The 19,300-nt window shown below is 35.8% G+C and overlaps 1 protein-coding gene across 10 annotated transcripts in view; it reads right to left on the bottom strand.

Annotated features, from left to right (window-relative positions):
- MCTP1 (multiple C2 and transmembrane domain containing 1) overlaps nt 1-19,300 on the bottom strand; it is a 604,116-nt gene that overhangs the window by 92,572 nt on the left and 492,244 nt on the right. For 8 of the 10 annotated variants that reach the window (XM_072958381.1, XM_072958377.1, XM_072958379.1 and 5 more), the window contains one exon: nt 1,132-1,251. The exons of the other annotated variants lie outside the window; for them this stretch is intronic. In XM_072958381.1, coding sequence (XP_072814482.1) covers nt 1,132-1,251 — 120 coding nt within the window. The remainder of the gene's footprint in view (nt 1-1,131; nt 1,252-19,300) is intronic. 10 annotated transcript variants of the gene reach the window in all.

Raw genomic sequence — 19,300 nt, 5'->3', positions numbered from 1 at the left:
GAATTATATTTTCTTGAAGTATTTAAAAGGAAAATTCTTTTATGTCATTTATATGCATGTCTGTGTAACCATTATGGTGCTATTATAATAAAGTATTATATAATGCTATTAAACTTATGATCCAGTAACTCTGTTTCCTGCATCATTTTGGGCATAATAGTTGGCAAAAGTCCTGATTATAGATCAAGTGGAGATCCTTAACGGCAAAAAAAAAAAAAAAAAATCAACATGATCTGATGTGGACATACAGCTACCAAACAGATTCTCATGTTTGACAAATGCTTAAGTTCTTCTCAAAAGCTGTCTACAGTTACACTGTAAGTGTCTGATTTGGAGAAGACTTTCCCCTCCCATTTATTTATATATACGGGAAAGTTTTCGAAGTTGTGTATTTGCTAAGGGTACAGTGACTGAGATAATCTAAGGAGAATGAAGGTTGACAGGAGACTAACAAGTGTGATTATAATGTGGCTAGCTTCTGCTTCCCAGCCTACAACTCTTTCTGAGAGAGAAAAGGTTGTCTCATACATTCTAAAAACTTTCAAAATGCCAGAAAGGGCAGGTGAGTTCAGTACATCTTTCCGTAGGTTAAGTGAAAGCCTTTGATCCTTGAGCCTGTATCCTAATACGCCCCTGACACAGAGTAGGAGATCTGCCAGTTGTTCAGTGAATTAACACTGAATTAAGTTACTTATGTGCCAACGACCATCAAGCCTTCCTTCCGTCCACTGACAGATCACAGAGAAATGTATTAAATAAAATACATTTGTTTGATCTGACTATAGATAATTTTATGATATTGTATCTAACAAAGATTCATTAAGACATAAAGACAAATGAGGAGAATAAAAGAAAGAACCTTTGGAATACCCATTTACACTTAGAAAAATCGTAACTCATTCATTGGTGTGCTCTCAACTTTGCTCTTACCAAATGAGTAATGCTAGAAATAGGTGAATATTTTCTATTGTGTTAGGACCAAAGAGTTGTTAGTTTTGAGCTGATAAAGAACTTTTCTCTAAACCAGGTAGACAGAATTTCTGGTTTGTAAAACCAAATTCAATATTGATCTTGTCAGAGAGACTAGGAATCGGAACAAAAACACATACAAATAAGAAAGTAGAGACTTACTGTATCACGTTGCCTGTTATCTTTCCCTGATATTATCAAGAAGTAGTTCCATGTCAATAGCAACAACAAAACCAGGGGTATCATGTAGAGCTCAAAGTTCCAGACAACAAAGAGAAAGAGCTGGAGGAGAGAAAAGGGAGAAGAAAAAGATGAGTCAACTCTGAATTTCATTAAATGGCTTCTCTTATCCATATTGCACTTCAAAAAAACACACAACCAAATACTTCAGAACAGAAAGATTTATTTTGAAAACAAAGCCTTGAGAACTTGTTAGGCATTTTTCTAAAAGCATCACTGACCCCTGGTAAGTCACTAAGATTTTTACTTTGTTTAATTTCTATGAAGGAAAAACTGGTATCATTACATTGTCAATGAGGCAATTTTAATTTTTTTTCCTCCAATGGAATTATTGTTAGATTGGACAAAATAAAGTTAAAAAGAAAAGACAGCAAAATGAGCTTCACTGCATTGTCAGAAATAACCAGCCTATCTGCCTGAAAGATAAAGAAAGAACCACCATTTAATATTAGGTACTTAAAAAAAAATCTCACTTGGATAACACAATGTAACAAGCGTAATAGGCAGATGAAAATACCAAGTGTACACCAGAGAGCCCCCAAGATTTCACATTATGAATAAAAGCACTGCTACCAACAAGTGTAAAAACATTCAGCATTGCCATAGAAGTCAAACAGCTATTTAAAAAAACAGAGTAACTTCATCAAAGGAAAAATTTAAATGTCTATTTCTATTATCTTTTAAACCTACCTACTTCTCTAAGTACAGAAACGATTTTTAAAATTGTCAGAGGAATGTTAGACTAAGAACTCACCTAGGCTGGCAGAAGGAGTCATTCTAAGAGCAACCACAGTGTAAAATAACCAGCACTGGGTACAAAGTGTGACTCCCCCTCTTCCCTCGCTGGACTCTTATAACCCCTCACCAATCATCTAAATTCTCTGCATCTGTGGCTCCCGCTGTCAAATTAAGGCAATGTTAAGTCAGAAGGTAGTTAAGAGCCAGGTTCCACCCCTGATGCTCATTAGTCCTATAACCTCTTGGAACGGTACATATCCTCCTTTTAGATTCTTCTGTAAAAATGGGGATGATAAGAGTATCCACCTGAGAGGTTGTGAGAGTTAAATAGTTGTAATGTGTTAAGGAGTGCTCAAAATATATATATAGGGTAAATGATATCAATATCTTACAGAAAGTTAACTATTTATCAACTAAGATCTTCAGGCAATATATATTCTAATATTGAAAACTAGAAAGTCATCTGCCTGCTAAGATTTAGTGGAACTGGAGTATACTTGGGAATTTGAGCCAAGTGGTTGCAGTCACAAAACTCTTCCTGTATTTCATAGATCAGAAGGGTTAGGAGCAGGGCCCTAAGAACACTCGTGTCAGGCACAGCGGCACGAGCTGTTTGCAGCCTTTTAACCAAACCTCAGCCAAGCCCACAGCTTATTCAAGTTGCAGAGAAAATGAATCTGTATGGAGTGGAGAGGGACCTCTGACCTAAAGGCCAGAAGACAGGTTTCGGGCCCTAGAAAGTCACTCTGCTTCAGTGTTTTCATTTTTCAGCAGAGGTCTGTAGACCTCACCACCTCTAACATCCCTTTTTTAATATTTAAAATGACTTTATGACATTACTATACCATCAGAATTTAAAATTTTTTAATTGAAGTATAGTTGATTTACAATGTTGTGTTAGTTTCAGGTTTAAAGCAAAGTGATTCAATTATAAATATACATATACATATATATATTCTTTTTCAGATTCTTTTCCATTATAGGTTATTATAAAATATTGACTGTAGTTCCCTGCACTATACAGTAGGTCCTTGTCATCAGGGTTTTTTTTCAATATGATATTGAATTTTGAAAATTATTTCTTTTACTGAATTCTTTGATATTCATAACCCACTTGGACACCAAAAAGCATAAATAATGGTTTAGTAACCTAAGAAATGAATTTTGGACAGAAGGTAACTATAGATTCAAGTTCCTGAATAAGAAAAATCTCAAATATGTTAATGCATGAAACATGAGCTGTATCTTCTCTTTTACCAGACAAGTATAAAGATTTCCAGAAAAGGAAAATATTTCCATTTAATTTTTGAAATACATACAATGTATATAAATATGATACAAATTATAGTTGATGGCTATGACTTTTCTATTCAAATGTATTTTAAAAATAAAATTCTTTATTCAGGAAGTGATTTAAAGCAGATTTGACAGGTATCAACACATGTAAAAGGAAAATTTTTTTTGGCTAGAATCCATATTAATTCTTTACACATTTATTTGTAAAATTTAGACAATCACTGAAATATAAGCTCTTTAATATTTAATAGTAAGCACTTATTCTTTTTGCTCACCATTCTGGCCCCAGAGCCTAGGATGGTGCTTGGGGTATAGTAGGTGCTCAATAAATATGTATTTGCTGAATTAATGAATAAATTGATACTGGGTTCCCAAGTCATTTAACATAAGTCTACTTAATTATTTGTATTAAAGTACTAAAGAGCCACTATTTAAAATCAAATGACTCCTGGGATACTACTACTGATTTTCTCCCTGAGGCACACAGATAGAAAAAGAACCTTAGTACTTCTAGAAAAATTTTCTTTCCATTCTGGCTATGTAGTCATGAACTGTCTCTCTTCTTAGACCTTCAGGTATATGGTTGCCTTTTCCAAAGACATTCACTCAACTCAGTGTATTCTGGCCTCAGGAGAAGACTCAGACTCATTCTACTGCTAAGCATCACCAACTGCAATGGCTTTTAACCTACTGAGCATATATATTCCCGCTTGTAGTGTCCATTCATTGCTGTTAGAGTTCTGGTATTACCCAGAATGAACTTCCTTGTCATGCTCACATATTGGTGTTGGTTGTAGGCCAGGTGTTGCATCGAATAAACTTTTTAGATGATAATTCTGCAAGGAATCAAGACATCTATCATGCCTTTTTCTTCTCTAGGTTCAATATCACTACTTGCTTAAAGTACCAGTTATGAGGTATGGTTTCTGGACACTTTTCTTTTCTGGACATCTTCTCACCACAACACCACATTAACAGCTTTCTTAAATCAATAAATCAATAGCACCTCAGAACTGACATAACATGTCTTATGGATACCTATGGTATTTTGATGCCCTAAAACTATGAATATCAGAACCCAGGATGGGAAAAGACACAGGAGAGAGAGAAAAAGGAAGAAAGAGCATTAGCTTTATGAATCCTGGTAGTGGAAATATAGTTTCCTTCCTATTTGTGCTCTTTAAGAATCTAATATTTTGGTAACCAAGTAAGGAACTGCTGCTCTTGAAAGTATCTTCTACTTTTTTTAAATAAAGAGCTTTGAATAAACTCTAAATACAAAAGCACTCTTTCTCAAAACTTAACTGAAAATTCCAGAAGGTCGAAAAAGAAAAAGCAGTGTATATTCTTGCCTACTTTATCGTAAATTAATTGATCATATATGCATGAGCTTATTTTGGGGTTCTCTAATCTGTTTCATTGATCTAAGTGTCTGTTTTTATGCCAATACCATACTATTTTGATTATGACAGCTTTGTAGTTTACTTTGAAATCAGGACACAACGATGCCTACAGCTTTGCCCTTCTTTCTCAATACTGCTTTGGCTATTTGGGGTCTTCTGTGGATTTCATACAAATTTTTGGATTTTTTATTTCTGTGAAAAATGTTGGAATTTTGATAGGGATTGCACTGAATCTGTAGATGATTGTGGAGAGTATGGACATTTTAACAATACTAATTCTTTCAACCTGTGAGTGGGAAATACTTTTCCATTTATTTGTGTCTTCTGCAATTTCATCAATGTCTTATAGTTTTCAGTATACAGGTCTTTCACCTTCCTATTTACATTTACTACTAAGTATATTATTCTTTTTGATGCAATTGTAAATGGGATTATTTTCTTAATTTCTCTTTCTGACAGTACATTGTTAGTATATACAAATGCAATGGGTTTTATTGATTTAGTATATTGATTCTGTATCCTGCAACTTAACTGAATTTGTTTACTAGCTCTAACAGTTTTTTGGTGGAGTCTTTAGAAATTTCTATATATAAAAATCATGTCATCCATAAATAGTGACAGTTTTACTTCTTCAATTCCAATTTGGATGCCTTTTATTTGTATTTCTTGCCTAATTACTCTGCCTAGGACTTCGAACACTATGTTGAATAAAAGTAGCAAAATAGGCATCCTTGCTGTGTTCCTGATCTTAGAGGAAAAGCTTTCAGCTTTTCAGCATTGCGTGTGATGTTAGCTGTGGGTTTGTCATAGATGACTTATTACGTTGAGGTATGATCCCTCTATGCCTGCTTTCTGGAGAGTTTTTATCATAAACAGATGTTGAATTTTGTCAAATGCTTTTTCGGCATCTACAGAGATGATCATATGATCTTTATCTTTCATTTTTTAAATGTTGTATACCCTGGTGATTGATTTGTGGCTGCTGAATCATCCTTACCTTCTTGGAATAAATCCTACTTGATCATAGTATATGATTCTTTTAATGTATTGTTGAATTCAATTTGCTATTATTTGAGAATTTTTATATCTATGTTTATCAGGGATACTGGCCTGTAATTTTTTTCTTCTTGTGGGAAAGGACAGTGTGTTCAATAAATGATGCTAGGAAAACTGGACAGTCACATACAAAAGAAGAAAACCAGACTACTATCCTACCCCATACAGAAATTAACTCAAAATGGATTAAAGACTTGAATGTAAGACCTGTAACCATAAAAACTCCTAGAAGAAAACACAGGCAGTAATCTCCTTGACACTGATCTTGGCTATGTTTTTTTTTTTTTTTGATCTGACTCCCAAAACAAAGGCAACAAAAGCAAAAATAAATAATTAGGACTACATCAAACTAAAAAGCTTCTGCACAGCAAAGGAAATCATCAACAAATGAAAAGTCAATCTACTGAATATAAGAAAATATTTGCAAATTATTCAAATGATGAGGGGTTTGTACCCAAAATATATAAAGAACTTGTACAACTCAATAACCCAAAACCAAGCAAACTGACTAAAAAATGAGCAGAGGAGCTGAATGGACATTTTTCCAAAGAAGACAAACAGATGACTAACAGGCACATGGAAAGATGCTAATCATCTAGTCATCAGGGAAATGCAAAGCAAAACCACATTGAGATATGACCTCATGCCTATTAGAATGGCTATTATCAGAAAGGTAAGAAAAAGCAAGTGAGAATGTGAAGAAAAGGGAACCTTTGTGCACTGTTAGTGGGAGTGCAAAGCGGTAAAGCTAGAAAACGGTATGGAGGTTCTTCAAAAAATTAAAGGTAACTACCATATGATCCAACAATTCAATTCTGAATGTTTACCAGAAGAAAATAAAAATACTAGTTCAAAGAGATATATGCACCCCCATGTTCACTGCAGCACTGTTTACACAAGCCAAGATATAGAAACAACCTAAGTATCTATAAGTGTATGACTGGATAAAGAAGTTGTGATATATATACAATGGAATACTATTCAGCCATAAAAGGATAGAATCTTGCTATTTGCAACAACCTAGATAAACCTAGAGGGTACTATGCTAAGTGAGTTATGCTAAATTAAATGAGTCAGAGAAAGACAAAACTGTATGATCTTACAATATATGTGGAATCTAAAAATAAAACAAAGAAAATAGATGAACAAATTAAGAACAGAATGGTGGTTGCCAAAGGGGATGGAGGTGGTTGAAATGGGTGAAGAGGGTCAAAGTGTACAAACTTCCAGTTATAAAATACCAAGGCATGGAAATATTGTGTACAGCATGATGACTATAATTAATACTGTATTGTATATTTGAAAGTTGCTAAAGGAATAAATCTTAAAAGTCCTCATCATAAGAAAAAAATACTTGTATCTATGTATTGTCATGGATGGTAACTAGACTTATTGTGGTGACCATTTCATAATGTATACAAATATTGAGTCATGTTGTACATCTGATACTAATAGGTCAATTATATCTCAATTAAAAAGCAAGAATATGAACACAGATTAACAATAAAATGTATATACTGAACATCTACTATGTACTGTGCAATACTGGGTATTCAAAATTAGGATAAAACATTGTCTCTGGACTCATATTGCTTAGAATCACTAAGAAACAAGCAGTAATTCTCTATACTATTAGTAATGATTCTAATACTTGTTAGTGGCAATGATCCTCTAATAAAGAGTCCTCAGAGGAAGAAAAGGGTTTTAGCAAAAGAGGATTTCCACACGAAAGCCTCTTTCTCCCTGGGGCCCACCTGCACTAAGATGAGATCCTTTCCTTTTTCCTACAACAACACAAAACATTCATGGCTGGGTCTCCAGTGTCTCACTAGGACAGCAGGAGAAAGAAGCCTGCTCAGATATACCCCAGGAAGGCTGATGATGCAAGATCTGTCCTTGGTCCTGACCACACTTTTTCATAGATTTGGTGTTAAAAAGAGAGAGAGAGATAATGGGCTAAAGTGGGATGAAAAAAGCAAGAATGAAATCACTGACACATCCACAGAGCATAAATACAAACTATAAAGTGCCTAGGATTTTTCCCAACTCATACATCCCAAACTCCTTTTTGCCTGAATGGGACATGGAAAAGAGGGTCTGATGATTCTAGAATTTCTCAAGGTTAAACTAGGTATAAGGACTCCTGCACATTTGCACAGTGTTTAATTTCCTTTGACTTCATCACTATGACATCCTTCCCTAATTTCTCCTCTCTCTCTGCGTCACAGTCTCCTTGCCTTTCTCCCTCTCCCCCCAACACTTTTAATAAGGAAACTTGGACTATCAATATTTTACTTTAAATCCATGTCCCCATTCCAAACAAAACATCTAGCCCTACATTAGTTAGCTTTGCTCATTTAAGACAAATTATTTCAAGTATTTGGTGGTTTTCTTTTTCAAATCATTCAATAAGGCCGTTGTGATTTACAATTAAAATTCTATGGCAGGAACTCTTCACGGGACATTAGTCAAATGGTGTTAAATACACACAACCTTCTTCATTAGAAAAAGTATATTGAGGGTTTTATGCATTATCCTGGATGGTAGATGCCCTCTGTCAATCTGTCCTGGATTGTTACTCATGACCATGGGAATCCTTCAAAAAGCTGCTGCAGTGTGGTGCACTAGAAAGTGTGGGTGATTGAATCAGGCCCATGTTTGCATCCAAGATCACTAGTCACTACCTATGTGACCTTGAATTAGTTACTAGATTACTCTTAGTTTTACCACCTGAAAAGTGGAGATTATACTATTTACTTTGCGGATGTAAGATGGAATTAGCCTAGCGCTTGGCACCTATGGGATGCTCAGTAAACATTAGGTAGTATTTCAAGCAAGAATATATTGGCTCATACTACATAAAATTTTTTGGACCTCCTTTCAGCTCATCACTTTTCCTATAGCACACTACAATCTACAGGTAGTGATTGTTTCAAGCATAAAAGTTATGTTTAAAAAGCCATGTCAACTACAGTATGAAAAGATGATAAAATGAGTGCCATTTTTAGTATTTTTATATTTAGCTTGTGGTTACTGCATGCAGTAATGAACCCAATTTGTTCATGTCTCTCTGTACCCAAGCCTTTTGCAATACCCTTCCACAACAACACTGAGATTAGACATATGACTTGTTTTGGCCAAGGAAAGTGTAGCAAAAATGTTAATCACAGAGGCTTAAAAAACACTTGCTCATTGGGGTTTGCCCTCTGCACTCACCAAACACTAAGCCACCATGTCAACAAGCCCAGGCTAGTCTGCTGGCTAATGAGACATGTAGCACAGTTGACTCTATCACCCCAGTTGGAAGCCAGACAGTGTCCAGAAGCAATGCTGCCTAAATGACCAGAAGCTGACCAGAGAAGCATAAGGGAGCCCAGCTGAGAACAAAAGAAATACTCAACTGAGCCTTGTCCAACTTGTTCACCCACAGAAACATCATTAAATAAATTTTAGTTGCTTTATATTATTAATGGAGTGGTTTGTTATACAGCAAATACTAACTGATACATATTTTCTCTCCAAGGAGACAGCGTTGTATAGTAAAATATGGTCTGGATCAGGAAACTAAAGAAGTGGTTTTAATTCCATTTCTGTTATTTGACCATCATAGGACCTTGGCCAAGTCAGTTATTCTCTTTAATTTTAATCCATCTATAAAATGGAGATGGTATTATCTGCCTACTTCACAAGTTGGCTGTGGGAAACAAGCAATGTAATACACGTGCACCACATGTACTACAATAATGACAAATACTTTTATCACAAACTACTATATCAATGCAAGTACTATCAATTTTATGCTTTTCATACTTAAAATTGTTTCTGAAAAAATATAGATACTTTCTTAAATAATACCACAAGATAAGTCAATATGATAACTATTCTTTGAGCAGTTATAAAAGATGGCTGGTGTTCCCTAGAAGGATGTGTGTGTGTGGTGTGGGAGGATGAGGTTTGTTGGAAAGAAGTCAGAAGTGTTAAACATGGGGTTTGCAGTGAAATTTTTTTTCACTAATAATCAGAGCAAGAAAAATCCACATCTTTACAGAAACTCATTATTGCTGGTAGATTTTGTGAACTCTGGAGTTGAAACAATTAAGTTTTAAAATATCAACAATTTTTAACAACCTCACGCCCCTACAAGAATCTTGTTCTGAACTAGCAGTTTTATGAATGTCAATTCCTGTCTATAATTTTTTCACTTTTAAGTCCAAATACCTTTTATCTAAATTAATGCTATCTTGCCTATGATTCTATCATCAACATCACAAACACAATTCTTCAGTATCTATTTGGGCCAGACTTTAAAAGCAACCTAAATTTTAATCCTAAGTCTTCAGAATGATTCTTTTGAAAATCTATAATTTACTGAAAGGTAAATGACATAATTTATCCTAACAAGTATCTTATATCACACTGCATAAAATAAACTCGAAGGGGAAAGTCCTGAGTAGGAGACTGGGAAGGCCAAGACTGTCTTCACTTTATGACCAAGGAAACCGAGGCCCAGGAGTCTGAGACTTGTATAAGCACACCCTCTCCTGAGTGGCAGAGCCAGCTCTTCTAATTCCCAAACCAGCGTGCTTTTCCCACAATGCTCCACTGCATCTAAGGGAAAAGATTTTATAGTGAATGTTGATTCTCTGAAGGTATTAATTATTTAGGGACTGATTATTTAATTTGTAGATTTTCTATAATTCTGTTTTTTCTCCTTCCTCTTGCTCTGGGATAACCACTTTTGCATCAGTACAAAGAAATGGGATACCACTTCTTGGGTGTTCTGGTTTAGGTTTGGTATGGTGAAGAGGTCAAAAACTAATGGTCAAAATGAGGTTTGGGGAGCCAATTTCACTCTTCCTTTTTCTCACTCTCTCACATGGCTCTGAATAATCAAAGTTGGCTATTCACAAGATTTCTATTAAATGGGTTTTCCTTTCTCCAAAATGTTTAGAAGAGGTTAGCAAGGTGGCTGTAAAAGCAAAGATTGGAAAATGAATGCCAATTACATTTTACAGACAAAAAAAAAAAAAAAGAAAGCCTTACTTTTCCACATTAAGATTAAACAAAAAGACCTTCCCTACTCAGAAGCTAAGTGAAGGTGGGCTAAGGCTGTTCACTTACATTTAAACAAGGCAAACTGTATAAAGGAGAGGGAATGATTCAAAATATTAAGATTTTATAGCAGCGTCATTTCTTAGGAGGTACAAGACATGCCTGGTTTTTCTTTCTTTGAGCCTGGGGTTTAAGAGTCCCAGGCAGGACTGGGCTATCCACATCATCCCCTCAATTGATACTCTCATTGAAGTGCAGTGGAAGATGCCTGCATTCAATGATCATTCAGCGCGACACATGACAGTATCCCTGGGGGAGCACACTTCAAAAAAATCATTTAAGTTGGAATATTGAATATCCTATTCTTTTGCAAACTACAGTATATTTTAAAAAAGAAATCTCATCCAAAATGATTAACACTTCCTACTGTTCAGGAAAAAAGCCTGCCCTTTCAGACTAACAGCTGTGGATCATTAGCTCTCCAGTGATGAGATGTGTTTGATGAGTATTTTTCTTTCTAATTAAGAGATGAGATTCTCTATTTGACTGTCTCTTCAGAAAGAAGTGAAGAAAAAATTCTCTGCCTACATGGAAAGGCCATCTCCTACAAAACAATTAATTATTTCACGGCCCTTTTAGAAAATCCTTTTCCTCTCTAATTTCAATTCATTCTTTTCCTTAACTTAACACATTGATGGCCTTCATAGTATTAACCCATTTTTCACCCAACCTTCACCCTCTGATGTCTTCCTGTTTGTTTCATCATTCAAAAATGTCTATTTCAGATAGAACAGAATGAGGAAATGTAGCACATGTATGTACTTGCTTTACCCTAACAGAGAGCATTTGGTGTGAGAATATTCACTGATGTGAGAAGCCTCAAATTAGGAAGATAAATACATAGTGTTTGCCTTTTGAAGAACTAGGCAATGCTTTTGAAAAATAAAAACTTTAAGATGCTTAGCCATATATAAAAACTGGTTATGGTAATTAAATTCTTAAAAGGAAACTAGTTCACCTCTACCAGTAAGACTGGCCTTAAAGAAGAAAGCTAGTGGATATAAAGTGGAACCTAAAGTATACAGCTTTTCTTTTTGAAAAACAACCATCATCAAGGCTATAAAATTCCTTGAATTAAAAACATGATTGAAGAGAACACTAAGAAGCAAATGAAAGCACTACTTGTGAATACAAGGGGATGTTTTTAGTTATCACGATCACTGGGCTGGGAAAGGGGAAATACTGGTATTTACTGGGTGGGGCCAGGGGTGTGAAACATGCTAAAATACGTGGAACAGTTCCACCCAATGAAAAATCTTCTTTCCCCAAAGCTCACAGTATTCCTCTTTGAGAAACCTTGCCAATTTCTCACATAGACACTAGTCTAGTCCACATTTAACTTAGAAAAGAACAAACGTATGTATAGATGTACACAAATGCACACATAAGAAGGCTAGGTGTATTGCCTACATGATGGCATGAGAACAGGAAAGAAAATGAATTGCACTCACTCATATGTACTTGCACTGGGCTCTTTCTCGCCATCATTAACATATAATGTCTCTTAAAAATATGCCTACAGAAGAACTGGAGGTGAACCCACTCTGCCCACTTACTCTCCCTTGGATTAAGTTAGGCTCCACACACCACCAGCAACTTCAGAACTTCATCTTCTGGGAAGGGGGTGGTTTTGACTTGATTTAAATAGCCAGATGGTGTCACCACCTGTTCTAAGGTCTTTATTTCTGGTTGATTCCACTAGAGCTTTTTGTACCACCTCCATCACCAGGGGAGAGAAGACAGGCAATGTGAACCTGCTTAATTCCCACCCTAACGATAGCTTTTTCAAGGCAGTTTTAAAGTATGACACATTGCTCTCTTGCAGAGAGGCTTTGCTTTGTTTGCACAATGTTCTAAAGTAAAGATGAGCAGAGAGCAGATGACAACTTTAGACTCACTGGATCCCTCCACCTTGTTTGTTTCCAGCAGTCTTGCCACAATGATCCGGGAAGCTTTATCATGCTTATATGCGTACTCAAATACAGTGATTTTTCTCCCTGTCCCAATCAGATTGAGAACTGAGATGATTCCCTCTACTGCTTTCTTTTTGACTAGTTTCAACCAGATGCCAAACTGACAAGACGTGTGTGTGTGTGTGTGGTTTGTGTGTTTACAGGGAAAAAATCAAAGTGCACTCTCTACCAAATGATCCCTTATATTGATTGGGCAGGCAAAGTATGTCAAGAGAACCATCTATCTCCGTTGTTCTGGTAACAGAATGAGGTATATGGTTGGGAGTAGAAAAAAATTGGAAATTGGTTGATTTGTTGGCAAAGCTTTGAATTGAATGCATATACTATAATTTAGCTTATTTACTGGTGGTGTTAAAAAAAATCAGTGTCTGCTCAGATTTACTTAGACCACTTACAAGTACACATCAGAAAGTTCTGATACTTTACTTTGTGAAATTGTACATGGGGTGTGTGAAGTTGCTACCTGAAACTTAAAGTCCACTTAAATCTTAATACTTTCAGGTGTTTTTGAAACTCATAGCTTGACTTTGTCTATTAAAGCAAGCGTGACAACTAGGTAGGACTCATTTGAAGCTGTCTTACATACCACCCACAGAAACACCTTCTGAAGAATCTCCACAACAAAATGGACCAAAACAACCTTAAAGATGTTGTTATCAACTAATCACAGCATAATGCATCCTGCTCTCCTTGATGGAGATATTATATCAATAGAACCTGCCAGCCAGACTGCTTGGGAAGTTTATTTATTTATTTAGATTTTTTTCTTTTTCAGCTTACAAGTTGTATCACTATTTCGTGTCATTTTTATCAAAGTCAGAGATGAAAGGCTCTGGCTTTGCTTTGAGAACACTGACAACTCCAAAATATAAAGCCCAGAGTGTGTCCAACTTGAGCATCACATCAACCACACATGAATAACTGATAAGCAATCCCTGCAATGTTGTGAGTTGCATGTTCATGAAACTTTGGATGTAGAATGAAAGTGACAAATGCTTATAGATGCCTGGAGAATGTTGATTCTATGAGGTCCCTTTCATTAGAAATTAGGACTTTACCTAGTGGTTTGTAATGCCTACCATGGACTCAAGTACAGTTATATTTTTAATTTTAATAGTTTCATCATTCACAGAAGTCCCACTCATTCAAAAACAGGCTGCATGTAAAGCCATTCTTGCAGATTACATATCAACCCATGTTTATTGCTTCAAATGATCAGATATAAACAATTAAGAGAAATTGGTGAATTGGTATTATTTGGTCCATGAGGTAGCTGGTCTCAAGTAATGACGGCTCTTAAAAAATTCTTAAGGACCACCTCAAAAGCCACGTAAGGATGAGTAATACTACTAAGCTCACTGACGCTTGTCTTTGTCTAGATTCCATTCCTCCAGGATCCAACTGGTTCTGGAGGGACCCATGACTATCGCACCAGTGTAGGTAAAGAACATTTCATGCTTGAATTATTTTCTAAGTAAAAAAAAAAAAAAGGCATTTTAATGTTGGTTCCTAATTTGTTTTTCTTTTACTTTGTCTCTAGTGCCAATGAAACAGGTGTATTTTTTCCCTGTAGTATTCAAGTTCTTATAGAATGTTCTGATATCCGTTTCTTTCTTTTAAGTTCTCAAACCATTATTTAATAAAATTGTGGGATTAACTGTGATAATTTATATAGGGATAATGTCATACAAATGTGCCATTTTTAATATATTTTCTAGGGCTTCAGAAGTGCTACAAATGTTTGTTAAAGCTTATTAGAGACAGTTATCTTTTAAATATTTTAAGAAATGCATCTATTATCATTACTATTTTTGCAGTAGGCTCTTAATCAACTCCCCTCTTGGTGTGCGTAAATGCTGTGTCTAGAAACACAAATCTGATAACAATGTTTGCTGATGCACAAAATGTAAAATTTTCCCTAGGCTTGAAATCTGGCTTTAAAACTATCTCCATCATGAACAGGTACAATATTTAGGGCAACAGCTGGCACTTCAGTTGCTCATGGGGGGAAACTCCCTCTGTTCTATATAACGTGCCAGAAAATAGGATACCCAGCTAACTAAAAAGCCAAACACATGTTAGTGAAGTCTGTGATACAAGTTACTTTAAAAATTAGTCCTGTGGTCTTTATATTCCTCATTTGCTCACTGAACAGAAGTACCTAACAAGCAGATGATGAATGACGGTGACTGCTTTTTTATCCAGCAGCTAATATGCAGAGGACTGCATTCTGCCAAGTTTGGGAATGTTTGGTCCCATTCTGATTCATTTCCACTTAAATTATCTCACCCAGACTTATCCAGCTTATCACCATTATCTTTCCCGGGCTGCTGATTTCTGATCTTTCTTTTTAATCCTTCATACCACAACCTAGTGGTTACTCGGGTTATCCTTTACCCAGATTTAATATCTTCATTTCAATCTTAAAATCACAGAGCCAAAGTCAGAAAGCATGTTTTAAAATTTTCACCCTCATAAATAGATTTAAGGCCTAATAATATCATACATTTCAGCTATCCTACCAGTTTCTGAAACTTCATCTCCCATTCTGTCTTATAATTTTCTAATTTTCTCCTCCACTGGTCTCATTCCCCCCAATCCCTCTGTTCTGGAAAAACGTCAAGAGTTATGTTTAGCAGCTCAAGCTATGTCTGAACATTTCTCTTTGCAATTCAAATAATCATCTTAGGCTGCTTTTAACAGCCTCCTTTACTCCATTCCATCTTTTACCCTTGCTGTGTAATGTTTACTGATGAATGTCTTTCTCCCATTTCTTAACAGATCTTAGTGGTCTAGTTACCACACGGGAAGCCTAGAGGTTTGAACACTAAGTATACATTTCTCTTGGCTATTTTCCATGCCTCTAAACATTCTCTTCAATGCAACAGGGCTTGTGTTTCAATGGTAACAGAAGTTATCAGAGAACACTAGTTTAGACAGCAAGCAAGCCGCACTCCAACTGTTCAAACAGCCTGACTTTTACAGTAAAAGGAAAGGCCCTGGGCCAAGACCACTGAGATGAGCAGGTATTTTTAGTTCACTTGTAGGCCAGCTCTAATGTAATTCTGAAATGTTTTCTTCAAACCAAACCCAACTTTTTCAGGGCTGTCCAAATCTGTTTTCTTTTATAGCAAGTACAAATTCTTGGAGCAAGGGAAGCATGCGTATCATTTGCAATGCTGCTGCATGTCTATGGTGTTGATGCCCGATGGCTCAAATTAGTCCACAAAACAGATGAGCGCATTGTAATTAGCTCTTGTCAAACTGTTAGAAATACAAAACCCATTTCCACTGTAATAAAAATTATGAAAAGGAAAAATCTCTCATATCATTTTCAGCCAAAATAGTTCCTGAAATGTCTGGTAGTTTAGGATTCCAGAGTTCTAAAAGGAGGCCATTTCATTTTCAGAAAAGCTTTCACTTCATTGACATGGAGATGCTGAGATGTATTATCTTTCAGGCCTCTTTGTTGTTGGATCTGACTGCCTATAAAACCTCACTTCTAAAAATGACCTGCTGTGGGTGGACACATTTCATTGAGCTGCACAGTACTGATGTATGATTCCCAACAAAAACATCCTTCTTCGAGTATTTTAAAACTGAACTTTTTCTATCAGTGCACTATTATCAGTTTTCCCGAATATCTAAATATTTTATTTTGTTTAAACAGAGAGGACATTAAGGAAGCATAACCAAAGGTTCAGATGAGATAACTTTGATGTTAAACTCACATGCAATGATCATCAGTTTCTTGATGACAATTTACTAGAATGTCCATTGTTAGGACAGTGACTGTTTTGCTCCATTTTTAAATTATTCACAAGCTTCAGCAGGGTTCTGGAACTCTCTGGAATTTAATGTCCTCTCAAGGAATGGGCTATTAACAGGTAGATATTTCAGAAAGTAAATTTAAATACTAACCAAAAGGTGGTGCAGTTTGAGATTAGGTCAGATATACCACAAAAACTATCTCCTTTTACTCATTTTCACAACTTTCCCAAAGATATCTTCAGGTATACTTGTGGGAATGAGAAGTGTGGTATAAATGAATCTATCTTTAAAAGTAATAAAACTATCATATACAAAAGTTAATACAAAATTGATCATAGAGCTAAAATTACAAAACGTCTAGAAGAAAACATAGGAGAAAAGAGTTGTGGTCTTGGGCTAGGCCAAGAACTCACAGATACAACACTAAAAACATGACCTAGATATGTATTCAAAAACTAGACTTCATTTAAGTTAAAAACTTTTGTACTTCAAAAGACACCATTAGGAAAATGAAAAGACAAGCCACATACTGGGAGAAAAAAATTGCAAATCATTTATCTGATAAAAGACTTGTATCCAGAGTATATAAAGAACATTAAAAAGAACATTATACAAAGATCAAGACCCAGTAAAAAAAATGGACAAAAGATTTGAATAGACATTTCACCGGAGAAAACATGAATGTCTAATAAGCACATGAAGAGATGCTCGACACTGTTAGTCACTGAGGAAATGTAAATTAAACTACTGTGAGATACTGCTTCACACCCACTAGAATTGCTATACTCAAGGCAGAAAGTACTAAATGGTGAAGATATAGAGAAACTGGAACTGTCATACATTGCTGGTGAGGAGGTAAAACAATACAGTCACTTTGGAAAACAGTTTGGTAGTTTCTTCTTTAACAACTGTTTTTGGGGGGGATTAGGTTTGTTTGTTTGTTTATTTATTTACGTTTATATTTATATTGGAGGTACTGGGGATTAAGTCCACGGCCTCATACACACTAAGCATGTATGATACAACTGAACTATATCCTTCTTGCCTAGGGTAGTTTCTTAAAAAGATACACACACATAAACTTGACATATGAACCAGTAATTCCACTCCTAGTTATCTGCCTAAGAGAAATGAAAACATATGCCCACACAAATACTTGTACTGAATGCTCATTTACAGCAGCATTATTCATAATACCCACCCCCAAATGCAAACCACTCAATTGTTAACCAACTGGTGAAGGGATAATCAAAATGTACTATTTCCATACAATGGAATACCCCAATAATAAAAAGAAGACACTACTGACACATTCTACTGTCATGGACTCAGATCAGAATCATTGCACTAAATCAAAGAAGTCAGATGTAAAGGACTACATTTGTATGATTCAATTTATGTGAAAGGGCAAATCACTAGAGACAGAAAACAGACTAGTAGTTGCTAGGGGCTGATGGTGGGAACCGGGAGTGATTGTAGTTGGCATGAGGGATTTTTGGGGGTGATGGTTGTGCAACTCTGTAAATTTACTAAAAATCAGTCAATTATACGCTTAAAATGAATGAATTTTATGGCATATAAATTATACTTCAGTAAAGTTGTTTAAAATAAAAAGTGCTAATTTCTGTGGAGGTAAATTTCAATCCAAAGAACTGAGAGAAACTAGGCCAAGGCAATGAGTGATCATAGATCTTGGATGTGGCTTGCCAACACTCTCAGAATATCTAAAATGCTAGTTGATGACACCATCTACATGATGGTTCTTCTAACAGTTGCTGCTCCTTTGAGTTCAGAGAAGTTCCACTAAGGCTATTAAGAAATAGCTATAGCAAATATCAACATCAATCATTGCTAATTATAATGGGAAAAGTAAGGTCCTAGAGGCAGGTGATGAAAAATGGTAATACAATCCTTCCACCCTAAGGTGAGACTACTATGCAATTAGTTTCAAATTCCTATGAAAAATATGATCAGTTTTGAAAAGAAAATGTTGAATTCTGTACCCCATGAACAAGAAGTGGCTAAAAGGATGACCAAAAATGGTAAGGAAAACTAGGTCAGAGAAGATCCAGGAAAAGACAAGGGATGAAGATGGATAGCTTAGAGCAACAGGCTGAAAGAAAAAAGTCAGATGAAGCAAAACAGAAACAAATCTTAGCACAGGAGAATGAGTACAGAGCATACAAGGTCATCTCCCCCGCACAGAAGAAAGCGCTACTGGATAAATATGACTGTGTGTTCTTACTTCGTAATCGCGCTGGGGGGCTCTTTTAATTTGGGCCGAAAGACTTAGGATTTCATTAGAATTCCTCAGTGATGTCTACTGCCAAGTTACCTACAGTACCACCTATGAGGAAACAAAACTTCTCTCTCCCACTTCCATCTACAAAAATGGCAGGAAAATGTTAGAAGGGATTTGTTTTATTTTTCTGGTCAGCAACAGTCAGCAGCTCCCTTTGGTTGGGTGGGTTTGTTTTTCTCGGTATACTACATCAAGAAAATAGAAAGGAAAACTGCTGAACACAGCAGGAAGACTGAAACAAATCTGAAAACTGCTTCCAACTGTTTTCATTCCAGCACTTCTACAACTTCAGGCTAATCCTGTATCTTCCTATACTGCTGCATAGATTTCTTGGATTTTGTTTTTCACGATAAAGCTTAATGTGTGTGTTTATAAGTTAACTAAATTATAGCAACATGGAGAAGCAGGTGAGCCCTGGCAGATTCCCCACTGTTTTCACA

Source organism: Vicugna pacos, chromosome 3 (assembly GCF_048564905.1).
Source record: "Vicugna pacos chromosome 3, VicPac4, whole genome shotgun sequence".
NCBI classification, from domain to species: Eukaryota; Metazoa; Chordata; class Mammalia; order Artiodactyla; family Camelidae; genus Vicugna; species Vicugna pacos.
Note: the sequence above shows the minus strand (reverse complement) of the source record. Positions and strands in the feature narration are given on the sequence as shown.